Source organism: Mauremys mutica, chromosome 2 (assembly GCF_020497125.1).
Source record: "Mauremys mutica isolate MM-2020 ecotype Southern chromosome 2, ASM2049712v1, whole genome shotgun sequence".
Classification (NCBI taxonomy): domain Eukaryota; kingdom Metazoa; phylum Chordata; order Testudines; family Geoemydidae; genus Mauremys; species Mauremys mutica.
In genome coordinates this window covers 50,122,303-50,145,980 of record NC_059073.1, presented here as the reverse complement: position 1 = coordinate 50,145,980, position 23,678 = coordinate 50,122,303, and the positions used below count along the sequence as shown (strand labels likewise).

The 23,678-nt window shown below is 38.6% G+C and overlaps 1 protein-coding gene and 1 long non-coding RNA gene across 2 annotated transcripts in view; one reads left to right on the top strand and one right to left on the bottom strand.

The window, feature by feature from the left end:
• Positions 1 to 2,817: 2,817 nt before the first annotated feature.
• LOC123362528 lies at positions 2,818 to 8,068 on the bottom strand. Its single transcript, XR_006576474.1, has 3 exons — positions 7,591 to 8,068; positions 7,249 to 7,500; positions 2,818 to 3,261 (listed from the first exon to the last, which is right to left on the bottom strand). It is a non-coding gene; the product is annotated as an uncharacterized LOC123362528 (long non-coding RNA).
• A 106-nt stretch (positions 8,069 to 8,174) lies between these two features.
• Positions 8,175 to 23,678, top strand: part of CNBD1 (cyclic nucleotide binding domain containing 1) — a 291,253-nt gene continuing 275,749 nt past the window's right edge. Inside the window, exons 1-2 of the mRNA XM_045006943.1 lie at positions 8,175 to 8,279; positions 13,986 to 14,061. Of these exons, the coding sequence (XP_044862878.1) occupies positions 8,228 to 8,279; positions 13,986 to 14,061 (128 nt within the window). The 5' untranslated portion in view covers positions 8,175 to 8,227. The remainder of the gene's footprint in view (positions 8,280 to 13,985; positions 14,062 to 23,678) is intronic.

Here is a 23,678-nt window from a genome sequence, read left to right as displayed (position 1 = left end):
GCATGGTACACTTTGTATTCTGTGTTGTAATAGAAATCAATATATTTGAAAATGTAGAAAAATATCGACAAATATTTAATATATTTCAATTGGTATTCTATTGTTTAACAGTGCAATTAAAACTGTGATTAATCATGATTAATTTTTTTATTGCGATTAATTTTTTAACAGTGATTAATCAAGAGTCCTACTATGCACATTCTACAAAAAGCAAATTGCTAAGGAAATTTACTGCAAAACTAGTATTTTGAAGCTCATAATATTTTATGTTAAATTGTTAAGACATACATCAGAATAGTAGCTCTCACTCTTGAAGCCAATGCAAATCAAATGGGTTGAATGCTAAGGCAAGATCTGGCCATGTTATAAAAGTACTAGTCTCAGCCTCTTATTTATGGTTATGTTGAAAATGTTCTTTAATGAGGCACTTAACCCATTAAGTTTTGTAAGAAAAATATCAAAATTTCCTTTTCAAACTCACATTACTGACTAAAGAAGACTATTTTTTGTGAAAGTCTTACATGATTACATAAAATAGCTTAAAAGTCATACTCATTTTTAAATGACCCATTTTATAATTTTCACTGCTTTTGTAACCTTTCTTTGGGTTCTCAGAGTTTAACATGGTTAATGCTTAAAAACTGTGAAATCACCCTGTGTATAGGTATTGGTAAACAGTACATGGAATGTGTTGAAATCTTAACACAATAAAGAATGTGTATCTTTCACCAATCTTTTCTTTTACACTAGGGAATTTGACACTAAGTGCATTTCATTATGAAGTACTGAGATTAGAATCTGTCTCTTAATCTGATTTTTCAACATATTTCAAAATAGCTTGTTTATTAATTACATTAAGCTATGTGAGTTCTTAAGTGTAATATCTCTGGAAAACTGTTGAATACGGTTTTTTTTTGCCATATTACTATCTACTATATGTAAGAACCTATTTTGCACCTTAGACTTTTCGTAAGGTCAGAAAAAGCTAAAACTTTAGGTGAAAAGAACACACAAAAAGCTTCAGTTTATTCTTAAAATAATGCTTAGCTTTTTCCCATTTATTCACAGCCATTTCCATGTGTCATTCCTGGCTGCTGTCTTTATTTGATACACAAAATCAGGAAAAAAAGTGAGTCATAAATTTAGTTTTTCTTCCAGTCTAACACTTATGTAAAAATTCACTGCCTAACAACTGTTTCTTTCCCATCATTTGTACCTGTCTTCTTGTTTTCTGTTAAATTGCCACATATAGCTGAGTGGCAGAAAATTAAACAGCTTTGACAAGCAGCAATCCCACATCTTACCTTACAAATACATGACCACGTACATTTTTCACCCTATTCTTACCCATCTTCCGCAGCTTGCCAAGAGCTCTAGACCCTTAGGTCTGTCCAGTGATGGATGCCAAGATGGCTTATTCTCTTTCCTTATATCTTCCCAAACTCACTGTTTTGTTCCCAGACTCAGGATGACTGTATGCTGTTTTCCCTGCCTGTGGACTTCCCACTCCCTGCTGATTTGTAGGCACATGGGGCTTCCATTGGTTTTGGTCACACCTTGATTAATTTCATTGGAGACATAAGAATGGCCCTACTAGGTCAGACCAAAGTCCATCTAGCCCAATATCCTGTCTTCCGACAGTGGCCAACGCCAGGTGCTTCAGAGGGAATGAACAGAACAGGTAGATACCTGTAGATCACTGCCTTCCCTTCTGTTTCCTTCTTTGTTTGGTCACAGACTTTAAAGCATAATATCAATGAGTATTCATAATTCCTTGTATAGTGTTAATACATGCTTTTCACAATGATATTAATCACCAGGGTGTCATCAGCTTTCATTAATAATTCTAGCTTATACCCATAACTCTTTGTACACAACTCATACATACATCACACAATAATATTAATGATCTGTGAGGTAATAGTTTTCCAAGGATATGTTACATGTCACCTTTTGGGTATATATCATGACAACAGTGTGTTAGAAGTCATGAGTATGTCAGGTCTGACAACTACAAATGGGTCTCTTTGTCACAATAGGATATAAACAGTTTCCCATATGCTGGTGAAATGTAGAATTTCATCCAACAGAACATTCAGGCCCAGTCCTGCATTCTTTGTGTACCTAGACTGATGCCATATTTCTGAATGGCAAATGTTTTTTAACTGTAAGGGCCAGATTCTGCTGGTTTCTTTAAAGAGACTACATGGTGTAAGGCAATACTGAGTGTGAGGGATTGTGGCAGACTCTGGTCCAAAGCAAGCAACTAAGTTCTTGCTGGAAATTCAGAAATGAAGTGCTGTCAGTTTTTTAATTTTTTTACTCATTTAAAAAAACAGAGGCAGTTTATGCTCCTAGCTATCATTACATGCTTGGTATTAGCTTAATGAAAGAAGGAAAAGAATTATGATTTCAATATTTTGGAATAGTAGTTGTTGGAAATTAATAATTATATTTATGATTTCATAAGGAAGTTATTTCAAAGGGAATAGCAAGGGCCGGGGATGTATTTCTTGGGATCTATTTCCTCATCAGTGCGTAGATGACAAACTTTTGCTCAGTGGGTGTATCTATACATCTTGCAATGAACTTCCTCCATTTGATCATGCAAATTACAGTGAAAATTGCACATATTCACACGTTATCTGGACCCATCATATTCCTTTCTTCTAATACACAGATAAGATTATATACTGAAAAATCTCAGTGAAGCCAGTGAGACTGGATTACAAGAAAATATATAACAAATATTTAATATTTGCAATATAAATCGGGGACCGATCTGTCAATCTTTCTAACTTTTTTAAAACCCTGAAATGTATGCATTGGAGTGCACCCAAGAACCCCAAGGGAGGTGGTGATAATTTTGAATTATTCTTCTTTTTCTTCCCATCCTTAGAACTTGTTGCCATGAAGAAGAATTGTATTTGGCTGTGGTTGGTTAGTGCAATGTTTTCCAGAGTAAGAGATGTGCCCCATTGGGAGGAAGTGTGAAAAACTAGCATGAAGGTGTGGACAGGCTTCTTAATTTTTCTTCAGAGTCCCAGCTTTCATTTAAAAATAAAGTAAGCTTCTAGCTACTATGGTTGCGAACAAAATCTTGGAAACATGAACTGAGTATAACTTCTGCAAAGATCTCTGCCTGAATTGGCAGAGAGCCTGAAAAAACTAGTTCTGGATGTGATCTGGCTTAGTTATTTCAATGGGTGCTTCGTCCAGTGATGCTGGTGATATTTGAAATGCCAACATAAACTGTTCATCCTGTAAGAAAGGAGAGGTGGTATCACATTACAAAGATCTGCACAATTTTCTCTGAGTAATTTTAACAACAAATAGCAGGGCTGCTGGGGGCATGCTGCTGGCTTAAGAAGGGGCATATCTTTCAAAACTTTTGCTAATGCAGAATTAGTGTGTTTGTGAGCATCACAAAAGAAATAGTTTTTTAGAAGGAATTCAAATTAGGAGAAGGGGTTTCACTCACTGAGACTAGGAGGTTGTTCCATGCACAGTGGAAAGCACAGAAGAAAACCCAAAAACAAAAGTGAGAAGAAGTAAATGGGATTAGTAGATTCTAAGGCCAAAATGGACTATTATGATCATCTGGTTTGATCTCCTGTATAACACAGGCCATATAACTTCTCCAAAATAATTCTTAGAGCATATCTTTTAGAAAAACATTCAATCTTGATTTAAATTGTCAGTGATGGAGAATCCACCATGACCCGTGGTAAATTGTTCCCCATTCCAATAAATATGGCCTACATTCTTTGTTCCCAGATGTACATTTATATTTAGCTGTATTAAAATGAATATTGTTTGCTTATGCCCTGATCTATCAAGTGACCCAGATTGCTCTGAATCAGTGACCTGTCTTCTTCATGATTTACCAGTCCCCCCTTTTTGTGTCATCTACACATTCTATCAGTGATGATTTTAGGTTTTCTTCCAGGTTATTGATAAAAACGTTAAATAGCATAGGGCCAATAACCCATCCCTGTGGGTCCCCACTGAAAACAGACCGGCTTGATGATGATTCCCTATTTACAGTTATATTTTGAGACCTATCAGTTAGCCAGTTTTAAATCCATTTAATGTGTGCCATATTAATTTTGTATTCTTATTTTTTAATCAAGAAGTTGTGTGGTACCAAGTCAAGAACCTTACAGATGTCTAAGGATACTATGTCAACCCCACTATTATCTTTATCAACCAAATTTATAATCTCATCAAAAAAAATATCAAGCTATTTTGATAGGATCTATTTTCCATATACCCATGTTGATTAGCATGAATTATATTAACCACCTTTTAGTTTTTTATTAATCGAGTCTTGTATCAACTGCTCCATTATCTTGCCTAGGGACGACATCAGGTTGACAGGCCTATAATTACCCAGGTCATTCCATTTACCCTTTTTACGACTTGGCACAACATTAACGTTTTTCCAGGTGAGGCTGGCTTCATTAGCAAAACACGGAAACAAGACATGACGTATATACTCTGGTGGAGTCGTGCAGGAGCCTGAAGTCAACTGGCCTGACTCTGATCTCACACTGTTTTTGTACTGGTGAAACTGTTGACTCCAATAGTTACTCCTTGTTTTCAGTGATGTAAGAAGGATCAGAATGTAGTTCACTTGTGTGAATAAGATTTACTCAGATGAGTAAGATTTACATGAGACTATTTTTTTATTAACAAAAGTACCTTTAAAGCTAAGTGTCCTTATAATTGAGGATGCTTATTGGCTCTCTGGATCAGGCTACATAATACCATATTTTTTGACACTGCAGAGCTTGGTACTCATTTCCTTTCCCATCTCCGTTTGTGCAAGAACAGCAGAATATGTAAAGGGTTTTCGTTCCCTTCTTCTGCCAAATAATATTTTAGAACTTTTCTCCATTAGTGTTGTTTTCAGAGAAGTGTATGATTACTGCTCCTAGGGGCCTGTGTGGTGATGTGCTGAAAGGAACAACTTCAAGAATAGATATAAAAATTACATACAATGGAATGCTGATATGCCAATTACTCTGCAGAGTTTTCTGGGAGAAAATAGAGGGACCCAAGAAAGACAGCAAAGAAAATCATTTATATTTTCACAATAATATAACTGAGTTATTAGATAAGAAACAGAAGATAGCCTTTGTATACCAAAACCCCTTTAGCATTAAATTATTCTACCTTGCGTTCTGAACAGTTTGCTATTGAAATATAGTGCACTATTAAAATGCATTCTATGCAGAAACCTTCACACTTTGTTCTTGCAGGGACATTTCTATTGCTTGCTTGTTTAAAAAAAAAAAAGGAAATTCACAGCAATAATAGAAGAGAAAAAAATGCATTTAAAAGTGTATTTCCCCAGACACTGTGACAGAAAACCTACAGGTCTGTTCTACTATCTAGGCATTCCATTATTCCTGTTAGTGTCAATGAGGGTTGCACACTTGTATGGTGAGAACAGGCCCTTGTGTTCCGTGTTCTTTCCCTAGAGATTAAATTTCATATTAAACATATGTTCTATGTGCACAGCAGAGACAATGAAAAAAAAATCGGTGCCATCACAGTGATCTTTATTAAAATCTTGCCAGAAATAGAAGTGACTAGAATCTGTCACTCTGAAGCATCTTCCTTCTAACACCAGTTTAATGAAAAGGAATCTGTACAGCCTTCCTTGTTACATTTCTTTGCTACTTTCTACATTTGAGATTTGAAATGTGTGCAATCTCCTTTACTGCTTCAGTACTCTAGGGCACTGTACTGTGTGTTTGGCTTTCTTTCTGAATTCTCTTTCATTGTAGAAGTTGGAATTCATATTTGCTACAGCCTTGCTTTTGGAGGAATTTCTGCCAAGAATACAAGCTTTTTGATCACAAGCATAGAATTGAAATAATAAATTGAAAGGCCTAATTTGTATTGGCAATGATCTTCCTTTTCATAAATATACACATGTGGCTAAAATCTAGAAGCAATTCCAGGCAGATAGGAGAATGAACCAAAATCCAAGAAGGGCTTTGATCCTTTTTGAAGATTTAGCCGAGAATGGCCATCACAACTTGGATTGTTACCCATGAACTCTTCATCATGACAGGATTTTTGATCTTGCATAGAGGCAAAATGTCAGCCTTTTTCATTTTAATAAGGAACCCTTTTAAATTCCACTTATCCCCGTGCTTCTGTTCTTTTCCTCTTTTAAGTCTCAAATGTGAGTTTCTGGACTTTTTTCTTCAGGAAACAATTTTCTATCCTCCCTAATAGATATATCATCAAACTCATCGGTGGTGCACCTCCACTGACTTAGCAGAGTTGCACCAGCAATAAATTTGGTCCATAAGGAAGTGCAGTGCAGGCAACCAAATAAACTGTTACTCTGATGCAAGGAATATTCACATATTGAAAGGCAGCAAAAGGCTTCTATTCAACAAGGCACATAAGTGCTTAAAGTGAGCATTCAAGTGCTGTGCTGAATGGGGATTGACTGCTAAATTGTGGTATTAATTTTGTATTACCTTGAATAGAAAAGATTTGTGCCAGGAGAAATGCTTTTAGCAATCTGAATAGAGATGGAAATAACATTTGTAAAAGTTAATTACCTGGTTATCAAATGATTTAGTATGATGAAAAATAGCATTTATACTAGTAAGTGTTATAGGGATGTTGTCAAGTTTAAAATACCTTTACATTTAAATACCTGTCTGAAATTATTTTGCTATTATTACAGGTAACACAAAGATTACTGTAATTTAGGGATTAAGAAAAAATGAGCTATTTCTCTATTTGTATACTTTATACATTTTATTGAACTTTCTGGATAGTCACTTTCACTGCTTCTCTATAGTCAGTTTTCCTGGTAGTTTGTCTGAGTCTTTGAAATAGAAGCAAAAGTGAGAGAAATGTTTTAAAAGAAAGAAAATATGGCTGAAAAACTATAACAATTTGTGTGGGGACTTGATAATAGGTGTAGCACCTGAAACTTCTGTTAGCTAATTTTTTGAAACTAAAGAAATGTCAAGTTCAGACTCTATGTACATTTCTTTTCTTTAATGCAGCTGAAAAAAGGGTTTATGTAGCTGTTGATCACATAGAGAAGTATTTATTATTTAATCCACAGAGAGATATTATTATATGTCTTGTATTAGGCGTAAATATAGTTTTACATTGTGTGCTTTTTGTGAATTGCTAATATCTGATGTAAAACTAGCTTTGACAATCAGAGAGGACTATGAGCTGAGCTTCTTTGTTGCTAATACTTACAGAGCAACCCCAGCTGCACACCAGCCACTGCTGCTTGCATGTGCTGAAATGCAGTGACCCACTCCTACCAACAGGGTATACTTTTCCTATTCCCTTTGTGGCTGTGGCTCTTTCCTGTTGCAGGGACATTGCTGTGGCCTCTTCTTCCACACTAGGGTCTTCATTTTCTCTCCATTGCATGAGGCTCCTATTGAGGTTCAATAGGTAACTACCTGGCCACTAAGGTGGGAGATTCAGGCAGTTATGCAGGAGCTGTGGAAAGACATCAGGAGTCACCTGGGGAAACTGGAAGGCTTAACAGATTTGCATAGAATTTTCTTCCTTAATGAGAAACTGAATCACCTGGATCAATGACTCTTCAGGCACTCCTGCTCAGTCCCTTTGACCAACACACCAGTCAGAGGAGGATGCTGTTACCAACTCTTGATTTTTATTGCAAGTCTCACAATATTTAGTGGAGTCATGTTTAGATGAGGGTCTCATTTAAGCTTTCATTTAAAAATCTAGTAAATTTCTTGTTTAAACGTTAAAAACCTTGCCCTAAAATCTCAAGCCGCTGGGAATAAAAATAATCCTAAATTATTATATTTTTAAACCTCTTGATTTTCTCTTAAGGCAATCTCATGATTTTTGAATGCTTGGGACTGGCAATACTGTAACACAATGACCCTGGGTGGGTCAGTGTCAGTTGGTATCTGTCTCTAAAATCATGAGCTTCTATTGCATGAGATAAAATATCTAGGTCTATTGGAGCTAGGCTGTAGCGGGCTCCTCAATGTCTGGTAGTCCAGCCACTAGAGGGAGACAGTGGCGCTCTGAATAATCATAGATTGCTGGCTTGAATGTTGACAAGAGAGCATGTGTCTTTATGACCTGGGAGAATCATGCTGGCTTTTTCTCTGTGACCTCATCTGAAGGAGGGGGTGGGAGGCAGGGGAGGGGGAGTTGGGATTCCAGCAAGGCTTCCTCAGAAAAGACCATGTTGCTGCCTCTTGCTGCTTCTGCTTCAGCTCCCAGCAAAGCACAAACTTGTGAGCATGTAACTCTTTTTGCTGCTGCTTAAAAAACCTAATTGCTATAGGAGTATTGCTAAATCCCTGCTGTAACGGGACTAGTCGTGGGTTTAATTGGATTTTTTTTACAAGCCAATGGAACTAGTTTTCATGCTAAAATATTTACATATGAATGTTTTTATTTCTTTGTCACTTATAAAATTTCTTAAGGTCTAGATATTATTGTATGAGGTATTTGTCTGCACAGTACGGAGGACATTTAGGATGCTAGATAAATAATTTCCTTGGGGTTATAAACTTTTTTCTCATTTGAAATTTTATTTTATGTTTTAAAAAAATATAGAATGTATATGAAAATAATTCACGTGTAACTATTAAGGCCCATTGGACAGGTGCCACTAGCATGATATAAGGAAAAAAAAAACCCACCAAAACCCAATACTGTCTGGCACAGAGACTGTAAAGTATATAAGATATCACTGAAACTGCAAAGATTATAGGATGAAAATTAAACAGTCAAGGTAGCTTTTCAACATTATGACAACCATGACTCTGGCTCTTTCTAGGAATGCAAAGAATGGAATATTTTCCTTATGAGGCTACTATTTTTTTTTATTCTTTGTCTGAAGGAGGGTACTAGACAGACAGGCCCTCTCCAAGCAAAACTTTCTCCTTTGTGACATTTCTTTATATGGAAGATCTTTCCTAGGGTTATGCAGAGGGATAATGTTTTCTTTCTTCTAAATGAAAAATGAAAATGAAAAATGTACATTAAGAGTGGGATTTTCAAAAGTGCCTGGGCCTCACCCTGCTTTCATTGAATGGGAGTTTTCCCATTACCTTCGGTGGCAGCAGAGCTGGGTGTTTCTGAGAATCCCACCTGGGGTGTCTGCTTCTTTGAAAACTGTTGCTGTTGTAGGCCAGGTTGGTGTTCAGAGTTTCCATCATTTAAAAAAGAATAATAAATCAATTAGGATTAAATACATTCAAGTATTTATCAGCCAGATATCAATTATAGGGCTCCTGCCCCCAAATGTGTCCTGGAATGACACTTGTGGAGTCACTGTGGCAGCTCATGACATAAATGTCCTTTGGAATGGCCTTGGATTGTGGAGCACAGACTGTGATATGTTAAAATGGCTTTTCTGTCACCTCTTCACAGTGATCTTAGGTCAGAGAACTGATGCAATGGAAGAGGAGAAAACAGCTTCCTTCTACATATGGGAAATGAGTGGAGACTATGTGTTTCATGCTCACGCTTTTGAAATTATTTTGTATTCATGTTCCTTTGGAAATTAGCCCTGTTTGCTCAGGACCTGATCTGGAGAGGGATGGAGCAGCTGCAGAGCTCCTCCACTGATTTCCATAAGAGTGATGGGTGCTCAATAGGGGTTCTTCATTTCTCAGGATGAGGACCTAACTGTCAGACAAACACCACGAGTGAGAAATTGGCCCCGCTGAAGTCAGTGGCAAAATTCCTATTGACTTCAGTGGAGCCAAGATTTCACCCTTAGGACAGCTAATCTTTTTGTGTGCTCTGAAATGATTGGCTCAATAAACTCCGAAAAGAGCAGCAATCTTCAGCTGCACAGTTATCTGGCCCATTCTTATTTGGAAACCCTATGAAAATCCCTGAACAGTAAAGAATGTGAGCTCCAAAACTGATAGTTTTCCATCTGTCATATAGACTTGTTAAGAAAGATGAAAAAATAAAACTAATTTGCTGGAATTAAAATGAATGAAGTAACGACTGTCAGTTGATTGGGCATAGAAACAAGAAATATTCACTCTGAGAAGTAGAAAAATATTTTAACTTCTTGTGTTTAAAAACGAGACTCATGCTTTAATAATATGTATGTCCCTAGCCTTTAAGGAAGCTATTTTGGACCTTTTGTCTCCAATTGAAGGGCCTATGACATTTACACCTTGAGTGAAACACGTTCCTGGCACTCATCCTATAACATTTAGTTTGGCCTAATTATTTTCAGTGATGAGTCAGGGGCAGTTGAATGTGCTGCATACATCCAAAGGCTATACTAGCACTGCTTCATTAGGCACATGCTACATGCCCAGGGACCCTCACGGCAGTTAAGCATCTGTGCCAATTTAGACTTTCATGTTTTCAAAAACTTTTCTTGAAATATTTTACATCTCCTTTTTTTCTCACCCTGGTCCCAGCAGCATACAGTCCTCTATAATTAAGTCCTATAGCACAGGATAATGTTATTCTGTTCACAGAATGGGGCACTTTGAATGGATGGTTACAAGTTGATTATAACACTTAAGGACTTGCAGTATTATTTTAAAAATACTTATGTCCATCCATGTGCAAAGCCCTTTTTGGTAAACTAAACATTTTGTCCAAAGGTAAAACATTATGGGCCAGAGTTGCAAATCTAGGGGACATGCAGTTGCATTTCTGTATTTGTGTATGCTTGGACTATGCACACAGATACCAAATGTGTACACCAAGTTTATAGTTATATGTGATAGGTAGGTGACTACCTGGCTACATATATGCTTTCTCAGGCTTTTGAGGAGAGCTAAGTTCGAGGCCTGGGTTTGGCTTGGACTATTTATTTGTGGTGTATGTTTGTATTGAGAAAGGGGTGAGGATGATATGCTTATTTACCTGTATGCTTTGTGACTTAAAAGTAATGCCGGGTTGCTCTGGATGTGACATATTATGTCTATTTATGTAAATAATATATAAATATAAGATTTCTGTTCCAGAAAATGCAATATAAAATTAGTTCTATAGAATAAAGTGAACTAATAGGACTAGGGTATAAAGTATGAGTATATTGCCACAGGACTTTATAACTAGGGATGGTGGAGGCAAAATGTGACTTAATTGTGTAATCAGTCATTTAAAGCATTTATTAAAATTAAAATTGTAGAAATTATGTGGATAGTAATCAGTTTTCATTATAGTTCTTTGCACATCTCAATTCTATAATTAGATGGTGGCATCTGTCATTGCTGATTAATTTGTAGACAGCTCTCTCCTCCCACCAAGGATTTGCTGTGTACCAAGTCAAACTTTTCATCATCTGGAAATGTGAAATAAAAGTGCTATTAATTTGGGGGTGTCAGATTTTCATTCTGTAATTTTGGAGGGCAGGTGCTGCTGTTTAGAAAGATCGGTATATTTTTCCTAGTATTTTCTGAAGTGAAAGTCTAACAAGTTGTATGCAGTTCTGCTAGTACTGGGTAAAAAGAACTCTGGCAGTTGAAAGCTGACACCGGGATTGCAAATAGCAATCACACCTTTCTTAAAGCCTCTTGCTGCAAGGCATCTGCATGTTGGGTTCAGTAGTCCATGAAAATTTATCCTGCCTATAGAAGTGGAAGAGCAGTCTGAAAACAACAAAAAGCTTCCCTCCTAAACCAAATAGGTTTTAAACATGCTGGCTGTCACTGTGCCTCAGTGGGTCACAACTGAGAATACCAAATTCAGGACAAACTGCTGAAAATTGGGCAGACACACCCCAAAATGGGTGGTTATTCTTCTATAAGATATACCCAACCGGCAACAAAAGTAAATTTCTGTTTCACCACACTAGCTAACAAGAAGTCAGAAAAGCAATATTCCAGTCCTTTTTTCACCACCAAAACCACTAGATTTAATGATGAGTGGTTATTTAAGACCAATTGAATCAAGCAAAAGGGTTCTTCTGATCCCAAAGGACCAGCCACTTACCCAATAATCACGCTGTTGCCAATCCTTTAGTATCTAATATCTAAAGGTTTATTTATAAAAAGAAAGGTGAGAGTTAGAATTGGTTAAAGGAATTTAAATACATACAATAATTGCAAAATTATTGGATCAGACTTGTAGCAGTGATAGAATAAACTGCTGGCTTGTAAGTCTCTGGTTGCTTCCAATTAATTGGAAGGTCCTCAGTCCCTTGTCCAGAGGTTTGAGCAGGAAAGAAGCAAAATGGAGATGCTTCCAGGGCCTTTTATAGCTTCTGCCATGTGGAGGGAAACCAATTGTTTCAAACAAAGCCCTCAACACAGCTTGTGGAAAAATACAGGTAACAAGATGGAGTTTAGTGTCACATGGCCTCGTCACATGCCTTTGCATGCTTTGCTGAGTCATAGCAGGGGCCATCACCCATATTCTAGTTAGAACGTTCACATGAAAGTCCATTAAGTATAGATAGTTGTCTTCCATGGTCCATTGTGCGTTAAGTAATGATGGGCCATTCAACTTGAATAGTCCCTTCAGAATATGCTGGCTAAATACCTTGTGGATGTTATCACAGGAGCAAACATATTTGAAATACAGGTACATAATCAATATTCATAATTTCAGGTACAAAATTGATACAGACATACAAATAGGATAATCATAGTAAGCAAACCATAACTTTTTCATAGACACCTTACATGACACACTTTGTACAAGATTTGTTGTGATTATATAACAGCAGTGACAATAATGATCTACCTGATCATATTTTAATCATATAACATCAGACCGGGTGCTGGCACTCAGCATAGAGGATAACAGTTGTAGCTGACTGTAACATGCAGCCTGCAAAGCATTATATAAGGATACATTAGAAAGAACTAGAAAACACCGTTATCAGGACAATTATTTCAAGGGGCTCAGGTTGCATAACTATGAAAGGAAGATAGTTGTGGGGGTATACGGGGAGATTGTAAATGACCCATCCTTAACTCATGCAGCTCAGTACTGGGATGTTTTTCTTTTGGTCCTTGCAAGCCACAAGGTCCTAAACACCACTTGTTTATAGGCAACATTAAAATTACAGTGAGCAATTAACGTGAACACACCAGTGATTTTGCCACAAACTGGTTCACGGAGTCTATCAAATCTCAAATTCCTTGTGCCCACATATTAATAAGTTGGCTGCTGAGATGAGGTGGACAAAACCCACACTGGACAAGGGCAGAAAGGAGTTAATTATTTGTCCTGGCCCCACACCACAACAGCTGTTACCAATATCCAGCCTGGAGCAAGGGCTTGCTAGCTGGAAGGAGTCAAAAGGAAGCAAGCAAGCTTGAGAGCTGGGGTGCCCCATTGAAGAGATTTTTGGTTTTGAGGCATGGAGGACCTAGTGGAGTCCTGAGCAACCTATCCCAGGAACAGCAGGAGCAAGCCAGTGAAGGCTTGAATTAGAATTTCTGTTCATTTGCTTAATAAAGTCCAACCTCAGGAAGGGCTGCATGGTGCATGGACTGTGACTTAAAGCAGTGTCAGAGCTGCTGTGATGCTATAATAAGTGTGCATCGCTTTAGATGTAAGACTTTCTGTAAATTTCCCTTACTGCTGTGGAACTTTGAAGATGGTATCATTAATATAGTCACTGTAAAAAGGTGTGTTATTATCTCATGTTAGCTAACTTGGTAGCAGTGAAGACAGGACAACTTGGTTTAGCAGCTCAAGTTCAAGCCTATACCAGAAGAACCTGAGGTTGAAGTACATTGACCAGATGTTCCGATTTTATAGGGACAGTCCCGATTTTGGAGTCTTTTTATTATATAGGCTCCTATTACCTCCCATCTCCTGTCCTGATTTTTCACATTTGCTCTCTGGTCACCCTAGGTTGAAGTGAGCTGCTAATTTGAGTGGGAGTTGCCTAAAATACTTCTATTATTATATTTTGGGCTCTGTCTGTACATCTGCATATCTCATAAAGTCTGGATTCATTCTAAAGATATCATCCACATATTTTTATTTATTATTTGCAGATAAGAAAAAAACTTCTAAGAGGATAAACTATGATCAGTTGGATGCATTATGTAGCATCAGTGGGCTACAAAACAGGTAACTAACTCTAATAAATACACTTACTTCTGTTTGTAGCTTTGTTGGGAAAGGGCATTAGTAAAACAATTCTTAAAGTGTGGTTACAGTCTGAAAAGTCTGTGTGAAAGTGCAACCTTTTTACAGCACAGATCTGCTCCCTGTATGTGCTATAATCTTTATTTAGTGATAAAAATAGGTTTATATTCCTTTTTACTTCTTCTTTACCCCAGAGCCAGGACAGCTATGGGAGAGTGAAGTGAGTTATATTACAGCAATAAACCACTCCAAGGTGTGCAGTGTTAGGCTATTAGTAAATGCCTTAAGTGTTTTTCAGTTATGCAGAAGGGGATCAGTAGATTGCTAATACACACCCTGGGGAAGGTATAGTGTTATAGCAAATGACATTCATTTGAAAAATTGGAGTGGAGAGGTGTGTGTTCTTGCAATATAAAAATGCTTCATATTAGAAGAACAAGAGAAATGAGGGGATTATAAACAGTTTTTCTCTACTATTTTAAATGTACTTACTGTTCATTGAACTCTAACTTTTCTCTTTTTAAACTTCTTTGGACTATGTTCAGGTCATACCCATGAATCCAGCTGCCCTTTCAGCAGCAGTTCTTGGCCCATCAGCCACTTTCAACTTGTTTTTTAGTCAAACACAACCCCTCCTGCCACCTCTGCCTCCTCCCCCAATTTGGCAAATAGATCCGTTCCTAGTTTAGGCCCCAATCCTGTAAAAAACGTATGCACACATTGAACTTTAAATACTTGCGCAGTCCCATCAGCTCCAATGGGATTCCTCATCAGCTTAAAGTTTAAGCACAAGTGCAAGTTCAGGATTGGGGCCTAAATTTGGAACGCATCGTTATTCCAAATTTAGCTTTTTAGAGTAGCAAGTGAATTAAGAGTGGCTAGAATAGCAATCAATAAGCTTCTGCTGAAAGAAGAGCGTCCATTTTATCCTCCAGCTTCCTCTTCCCTCTGCTTCCTCTCTTCACTCATCCACCTTGGATGCACAGAACTACATGCAGCATCAGGCCCTTGATTGCTAGGAATATCCATTATACTCTTAAAAAACTATTTTTGTCTCTTAAAAGTACATTAAATACTGTGCAATAGAAGCAAAGAGAGGACTCAGGTACCTTCTCAGATCCCATTCATAGTGTTCTGGTAAATAAGCTTTTTGGGACAGGGCCTCTCTTTGCTCTGTGTTTATACAGTGCCCAGCACCATGGGTCCTGGTCCGTGACTGAGATGCCCAGAAATATAAATACTGCACAACACAGAGATGAAAGTTTGACTCTGAAGATCATTTACTTTTATAAGGTTTCCCAATCGACCACAATTATAAAAAACTTGCCATTAAAAAAAATCTGATTCCTGGGCATGCAAAATCTCAGCCACAATGCTGCATTAATGCAGCTCTCTCATGTATCATAATAAAGTTCGGTTGTTTGTATGTGCAGTGAGTTGCTTCTCAGATTTTGGATGAGATAAATGTCATGCAAATCACATTTTTCTGTACCTACTCAGCCATCCAAAACCTTAAATCAAAGATTTTGTTTTCTAATTAAAAAATAAGATTCAAGACATATTAATCAACAAGATTGCATTATGCAAATAAACTCAAGTCACCTGCACTGGGTAATGACTAGTTTATTTATTGCAGATGTTGCAATCCCACCACCTAATACTGAGCTGTTCATGGGGAGCAGCAAAAGGAAGGAGAGAAAAGGAAGGGAGGGAATGAGGGAAGTGGGGAAAGAAGGGGCAGAGCAGCTCTGAACCTGTCTGTCCTGGTAAGGACTGTCAGAGGGGGAAGACAACGATAGAAAGGTAAAGGCAGGAGGATGGAGTAGCGCGCGAGCTGCAGTGACCATACCTGAGCATGTGTGCTTCCACTCCCACCCTTTCTCCCACACCATTCGCCTCAGAGAGAGATGTCTCCCGATATATAGTACACTCATCTCCCTGTCCCTGTGAGACATCCAGCCATCTCTGTGAACTTCCTCCTGTCAAAGTCCTGTCTCCCCCCAATGCACTTTGCCTTCTTCCTGGAGGGCAGAGACCCATGCTTCACTTGTTTCCATCCAACGTAAGATGGATCTGAGTTTAAGCCTCCTTTTGGATTGAAATGCAGGTAAAATCCATCTTCCAAACTCTGATTTGATGAGTTTGTGTAAACCAAAATCCCTCTGTGGCCACCAGCCCAACCCCAGATGATTGTACCTCTGTTTCTATTGTATTAAAGTGTATTTTCAGTCCAATTTCAATCATACATTTTAATAAACTTCTGATTTTAAGAAGGTTTTTGTGAAGACCTTTGTAAAATTAGGATTTTCTGCTAATAACTTTAAGAAAGTTTGTTGGAATCTTGGCGTGAATAATAAAATAGTGATCTGGTTCCAATATTTAGAGTACACATATATCAAGAAAATACAGTGGCTTTTAAATATTTTGCGAAGCCAGACAACTTTTTCTTGAAGGAACACCAAGGGGCAGATTCAAGATCACTATCAAAGTGAGCCTGAGCAAATGGGGGATCTGTGCCTGGGCTTGGGGCCAAAGGAATCCTCTCCTTCTTCCAGTGCATAGCGCATTAGCACAACTGCACCCCAGCAACTGGTACAGCCCATGGGCTGCAGTAACAATGATTGCTTCCTCCCCTTCTCTACCTCCTCACAATGGGGATTTTCAATAGGGGTTCTGCATCATTGTGGAGCCACTGACTCTGCTGTCCCTCCAGTCCTGGCTCTCTCCATGCCACATAGAAAGCATCCACAGAGCACTGTTGCATGGTCAGCAACTGATGCAAATACCCTTCTGCAGCCTTCCCATAGCCTGTCCTCACCTTGTTTGGTGGAACATATAAGGGGTTAGGAAGCACGTCTGGCTCTAAGAAAGAAAAGAATGTTCAGTGTCTTATGGTGAAATCTTGGCTCTGTTGGAGTCAAAGACAAAACTCCCATTGACTTCAACAGGGCCAAGATTTCACTTGAGTGTAAGTCACATTAGTGGAGATCATAACACAGGGTCTATCCCCGCTAGTCATGTTAAAGCCAATTAATGGAAGAAGGAATTATTTCTACCTCACCATTATGTTGCTAATAGGTTTTGTTACATGAATAGCTGGTTTTCTTCCTGAAAATAAGACCAATTATAAATTATACTCTTTACTGGAGAGGGCTACTCAGACAAAAATGAGACATTTGTTTTAGGTGCTTTGTGAGCTGTTACTAATATACTATAGCCACCGGATTCCTTGTTGTTTTAATATACTATATAGTTCATCTGAAAAAAGCAGCAAGGAAAGAAAGGACTAGACATTTTAAGATCAATCAAAACAGGCAGTTTTGAACAGGATTGATGGAATGCCTCTCTTTAAAGAGTATACAGCTTACTGCTTTGTGTTCTGACCGTGTATCCCCCCTCAGGCAGCACACACAGGGACTGTCAGTTTAATTGGAATTTCTAGAGTCTAAGGAGCCAAGTAGCTGTTTTTCCTCAGCTCTTGTAAAAGGCAAAATGCGAAATAAAACAACATCATCATGGGAATTAGATGTACATGGGCATTCATCCTGTTCACACTCTGAAGCTCCTATGTCAATGAGACTAGTTTTGATTATCATATCTTAGGGAAAATTGTCCTGTTCCTGTGTAGATTAAAATCACATTGGAACAGCTGCTATTGCCCAGATTCATGCAGGCTAAACTGATTGTTCGTATCAGTCTGATAGCTAACTGTTTGTTAGCATCCTTAAAAGAGGGGAGAGGCAGCTTAAGTTCTTGCAGTTAGTTAGATGAGCAAGTGCTCTTCCTACAGAATCGGCAAAGAATCCTGTGGCACCTTATAGACTAACAGACGTTTTAGAGCATGAGCTTTCGTGGATGAATACCCACTCTTGCATCCGACGAAGTGGGTATTCACCCATGAAAGCTCATGCTCTAAAACGTCTGTTAGTCTATAAGGTGCCACAGGATTCTTTGCTGCTTTTACAGATCCAGACTAACACAGCTACCCCTCTGATACTTCCTACAGAATGTGCTTCTTTAAGGAGTTACTTTGGTGTATTTTACCATTTTTGAGCAGTAAACAAAACAAAAAAAACCCAGACTTTTTCAAAATTGCTATACCTCTTCCTTCCTTTCCAAGGATGGAGACTGGGTGGACAGAACTATGTTGAGATATGTATAATTTAGAAGTTTCATCTCACTTCGTTCTCAATCCTGTGAAGTGTTGAGGCACACACAGGGCATGTAGCACCGGACAACACTTTTACTCTGTAATCTGATTTGGGGATTCCACCTACTCATATAAAAAACGTAACAAAAAAGCATAGAAATAAAGAGGAACATGTGGAAGGGCAACTGAGAAAAGAAAGCAGGACTGTAGATATGGGAATTAAATTTGGCCTCATATTTGACAATTTAACCAAATATTTCTCTTTAATCAAGTTATTAAAAATCTGAATTTACAACTTTGGTTACTATAACTTGGTCATGACTCTTTGTGCTGAGGGTGGGGGAGAGAATCACCAGCATCTTTGTGAGGGATCACAGGAGATTCCCCTCAAGTTACTCATGTTCCAGCCACTGGCTGGAGAGCACTAGATGGAGGCTTTTCGGAGAATAGCAAGGTTGCTTTTTAACAGACTCAGTCAGTGGTGGATGGGGCGGGGGAAATGGGGACATGTTACTTTCTTCCAGCCTTCTTCATTCTGAGCACCCTTTGGATTGGGAAATAAGAAGCTAGAGTCAGGAACCAAACATGATACAGACCATTACCACTAGGAAACAGGGCTGACCTGGCTTTGCAGTTTTATGACTAAATCTTGCCCCTTAGGAGAAAAACAGGGATAACGGCCCAAAAGTGACATATTCACTCTCTTGTGGGCCTCCCACTGGATTTTTCTGTGACAGAGGTGCAGAGTAAAGGCACATCTGCACATATGGATTTATTTTGGTACTTGGCTATCAAACTTGTAACATGCCCAACTATGAGGCCAAATCATGCAGTCATCTCACACAGAGGAGACTGAGTGTAGAACGCATAATGTGCCCTCGGGTCATAATTTTCTATACCAGCTGAGGCAGAAAAGCTACAGTCATTGTGCAGCATTACAATTTACCCTTATATTATCAAAATATCTAGACCTTTACATCACATTTTTGCTTCCACTGAGAAATGGAGAAAATACCCAAATGCCCTACTCAGTGGTTCTCAAACGTATTTGATCGTGCCGTCCTTCTTTGTGTCTGTAGTTGTTTACGTCCCCCCCACCACCACACAAGTACATACACCAATTTAAAAAAAAAATCAACATGCAGCTCTCACTCAATATTAGAAACAGTAAGGCATTGATTCAAACAGAGCTATGGATCCATTTTAATAAGAGCAAAAGCAAAACTGCGATGGTGGTCAATGCTTACAATTAAATGTGCATGCTGCGTTATAGCAACTGAATTAACATACATATGGCAACGACTTTGTATAATGCATTGTATAACCAGAAATCCGTCAAAATGCACAGCGCCATCTAGAGTCAAATGCACAGTGCCATCTGAGGACCTGGTATGTCTAGAGGAATCAGCTTTGCTAGTTATTCATTGCTGTGGGTAAAATGTGTGCAGTATGTTTTTTCCCCCCTTAAAGCTTCTCATCCCCCCTACCCCATACATTCCGGGCCCATCGGACATGCACAGAGATGATGCATCCAGAACACTTCCATGGTCCTTCACATGATTAATACCTCATTGTGCATTCTCTCTGGGGATGATTCTTAACACATACATGGTCACATCAGTTTCAGTTCTATGTTAATCAATATTTGCATGGTGTTAGGAGAAAATGAAATCTCCTTAGTGTAGCATTAAATTACACTTCATACCAAAATCTGCATTCTCACAATAGTGTCATATCGCTATTTGGCTTCATTGTGCCCTCTTCCTACACCTATTTTGTGGAGAGACCCTCCCACACACAAAGCTCCTGCACACCTTCATGTCCAGCAATCTGGAGAGATTGTGGTTCAGTTTACCATTGCTATATTTTTCAGTGCAAAACTAGAAGGTTGGATGGGTAACAATTATGATGTACATCCTTCTTATGAGATCTGCAGTCTGGATATAATGGGACGATTTCATCCCTAATGCAATTCAGTTCAAATACAGTATTTATTTCATGCAGAGCAGAGCTTGCCTATTGACTTTTAGTCTTGAAGTACTTTGATGGTTTGCCAGGGGAGACTTAAAATGGTGTTGTTTAGGGAAATTATTACTTGATTATCTTGACTAGGGAATCTTATATTTTCTTCTGTAATCTCAGCAGAAAAATTAAAATAGGGCATAGATAACCTTTTATTTATGATGAAAGTTGATTGCAAAATATGATTTTGAACTTCAATTGTCTAGAGAGCAAAAAAAACCCCAAACCCTCAAATCCACAAATTATGCCACAAACCTTAATATCGCCATACACTTGCAACAATGTCACAGGATTGTGCACCAAATTCAATTTTGGCTTTAAATGGATGCAATCACATTGAAGTCAACGTAGGTATCCCTTTACATCAGAGATGAATTTGGAACAATGTCTTGAAAATGAGGAAGATAATAACTTGAAAGGCAAAGGGGCTACTTTGGTTTATAAAGAACTGAGTAAATGGATAGCAGTAAATGGATATCTTAAAGCACAGTATTTTAGAAAAACAAAAACGGTAAGGCAGAGTGAAATTTGAGCTGGAGAATGCGGGTGTGACACTGGCAGACCAGATCATGTCAGAGTGTATTCAGGCCAATTCACTTGTGTATTAGTATAGATCAGAGGTTCTCAAACTGTGGTCCGAGCTCCATTCAGGTGGTCTGTGAATATTTTCCTCTAAGGTGTGTGCCTGGGTGGCTGAACACAAGAGAATGAAGGGCCACTCACCTAATTAGTGGAGCCACACAGGCGTGGCTTCACTAATTAAGTGCCTGGACTCTGGAAAAGACGCACATGTAAGGTGAGGTGGCCTTGGGGGGAATAGGGGAGAAAAGGGGGTGGGGCGAATTTAGGACATGCAGGGCTGCAGTGGCCAGAGAAAGAGGCGACTTTCCCCAGCTTGGTGGCTGCCACGGTGGGGGAAAGAGGGAGAGACAACCCTCCTTCCCAGCCCCAGCTCGGGGGCTGCTATGGTGGGGGAGAGAGGGCACATAATCCATCACATTAGAAAGGTAAGACTACTGATACTAAAATATGAGTTGTGTGCTTTTATTTGTAGAACAAAAACATTAATTATTATTAAGTTTTTTACACATTGTGCTTTTATCCAAAGCTCTTTACAATAGTTAGCTAATGGTACAAACAACATTTGGAAAGATCATTAAGTGGTCCGTCGAGACCCACAGCAATTTTCAAGTGGTCTGCAAAAGAAAAAGTTTGAGAACCACTAGTATAGCTCAAAGTGTTTGTTAAATGTATAAGTGTTTTGTGTGTTTAAACTTCATAAATGGGATGTCACATACACTGTTTTTACTTATCTGTGTCCTGTCTTAATGTAATAACAAGCATTTACATTGTACGTACCCCTGTAGCTAAATAACTCATCAGACATCAAAAAGCCTTGTGGAATGCTAATGAGGGACTTTATCAGAAAAAATGCTAATTACAAAGCAAATGGGCATTGTATGTGATGACCGGAGGTCAGAGACTCAAAGTGCATTCTTCACGCCCTGTCATCAAAGGAAAAGCCCATGTGGGTAAAAAGACTGTCATCAGAAGATATAAATATGGATTCTAGGAAAGATCCTTCATCTCTGAACTGTTTGGACTCTTACAGATGCAAAGTGGAGATCCCCAGAGACAATCTGGGTACCCTGAAAAGACTTTTGGGAAACTGGCAGTTTATTACATCACTGTCATCATTTGGATTACAAACTGTGATTCACCTGTACATATATTTTACTTTTTTTAACCTCTCAATAACTCATTTCCTTTTCTTACCTAATAAACCTTAAATTAGTCTACTATAGAATAGCTGCCAGCATTGTCTTTGGTATAAGATCCAAAGTACCAATTGATCTGGGGTAAGGGACTGGTCTTTTGGGACTGAGAGAAACCTGATGAGGTGTGATTTTTGGTTTGAGTGACCATCATCACAAAATTCAGTTTGTCTGAGTGGCAAGATAGTCTGGAGAGTCTAAGGGGACTGTCTGTGACTCCATGGTAAGACTGTTATAGTGATCCAGGAGTTCACCTTTGTTACTGGCTTGGTATAATCTAATTATAGAACATACCACCAGTTTGGGGTGTCTGCCCTTGTTTTCTGTCAGTCTGTCCTGAGATAGGCACTCACAGTTGTGAGCCACTCCAGACAGAGTGACAGAGTCTGAATAATTTACTGATGGCAATAATGTTTTAGTTCAGGACATTTCAAAAATGCATTTCTGAGTAATTTCCAGCCAAGTTTCTTCAAGATAGCACATAATTAAAGAAGGAAACTCAGTTGTGTGTATTGAGATGTTTCTGAAATTAAATGCATATCAGAAAGTATCTGCTGCATCTTTCAGTGTAAAAGGTAGAAATTTACATTTCTCTTGACTCTGAAGATAAGGTAAAGATATATAAATAAAGTAGATAAATATTGCCATGTCTAATAAGCCTATGAAGTGAAATATCTTTCCAAGCTGCTTGTCATGGTCACTTCTACCACATACATTCAAAACTAATGATGTTCTTAAACATCTGGCTGGAAATCTAGGGTCCACTGAAGTCAATGGGCAAAGTGCCCATTGACTTCAGTGGGGTCAGGATTTCACCTAGTTCTGCAAGTCCAATGCTTTTTTGGTGCAAAATTTATTAATTTTATGTAGAACCAGATTCTGCCATCCTCACTCATGTTGAGTAGTACCTGCTATAAGAGTGCTCTGCAAAAGAAAGATCTCTATATACGTAGGTAGATAACTGATAATGTTCCATCAGATGACAGTCAAGAATTTGCAGGATTGTTCATAGGCCTTCTGGTATCAGTAAAAGTTGTGAATTGCAAATGGCTTCCAGAGTGCAGCTCTTTATACTGAGCTTTTACCAGTACCACACTCCATGACTAGTTCCAGTAACTTCAGTGAGACTATTCATGGAGTCATGTACTCTTCCACATGCATTAAAGAGGCAGAATGTGACTTACTAGTCACTTTGTCCAAAGCTCCTCTGGGATAAGATTTGCTAGAGTGCTCGCCACCCATCAGCTCCCACGATTTTCAGTTGGTACTGGTGGGTGCTGAGTACTGAGGAAAATCTGGCCATTTCATTTTGATGCCTAAATGGGAACTGAGCATTTTTGGCTCTTGATTCCTCAATGGCTTATTCTGGGCCTTCATGAAAAGCCATTATAACAGTCCCCTTTTAAATAAGTTGTCTCCATAGATTCATATATGGATTCATATATAGATTCATTATAATCTATTTCTTTTGATAGTTCTAAACAAGTGTGATATTATATAAACTGTAACACTAAATGCAGGGCCGCCCAGAGCAGTGTGTGGGGGGGCAAGCGGGGCAATTTGCCCCAGGCCCCGGGCCCTCAGCGGCCCCCATGAGAGTTTTTCGGGGCCCCTGAAGTGGGGTCCTTCACTTGCTCCGGGGGCCCCAGAAA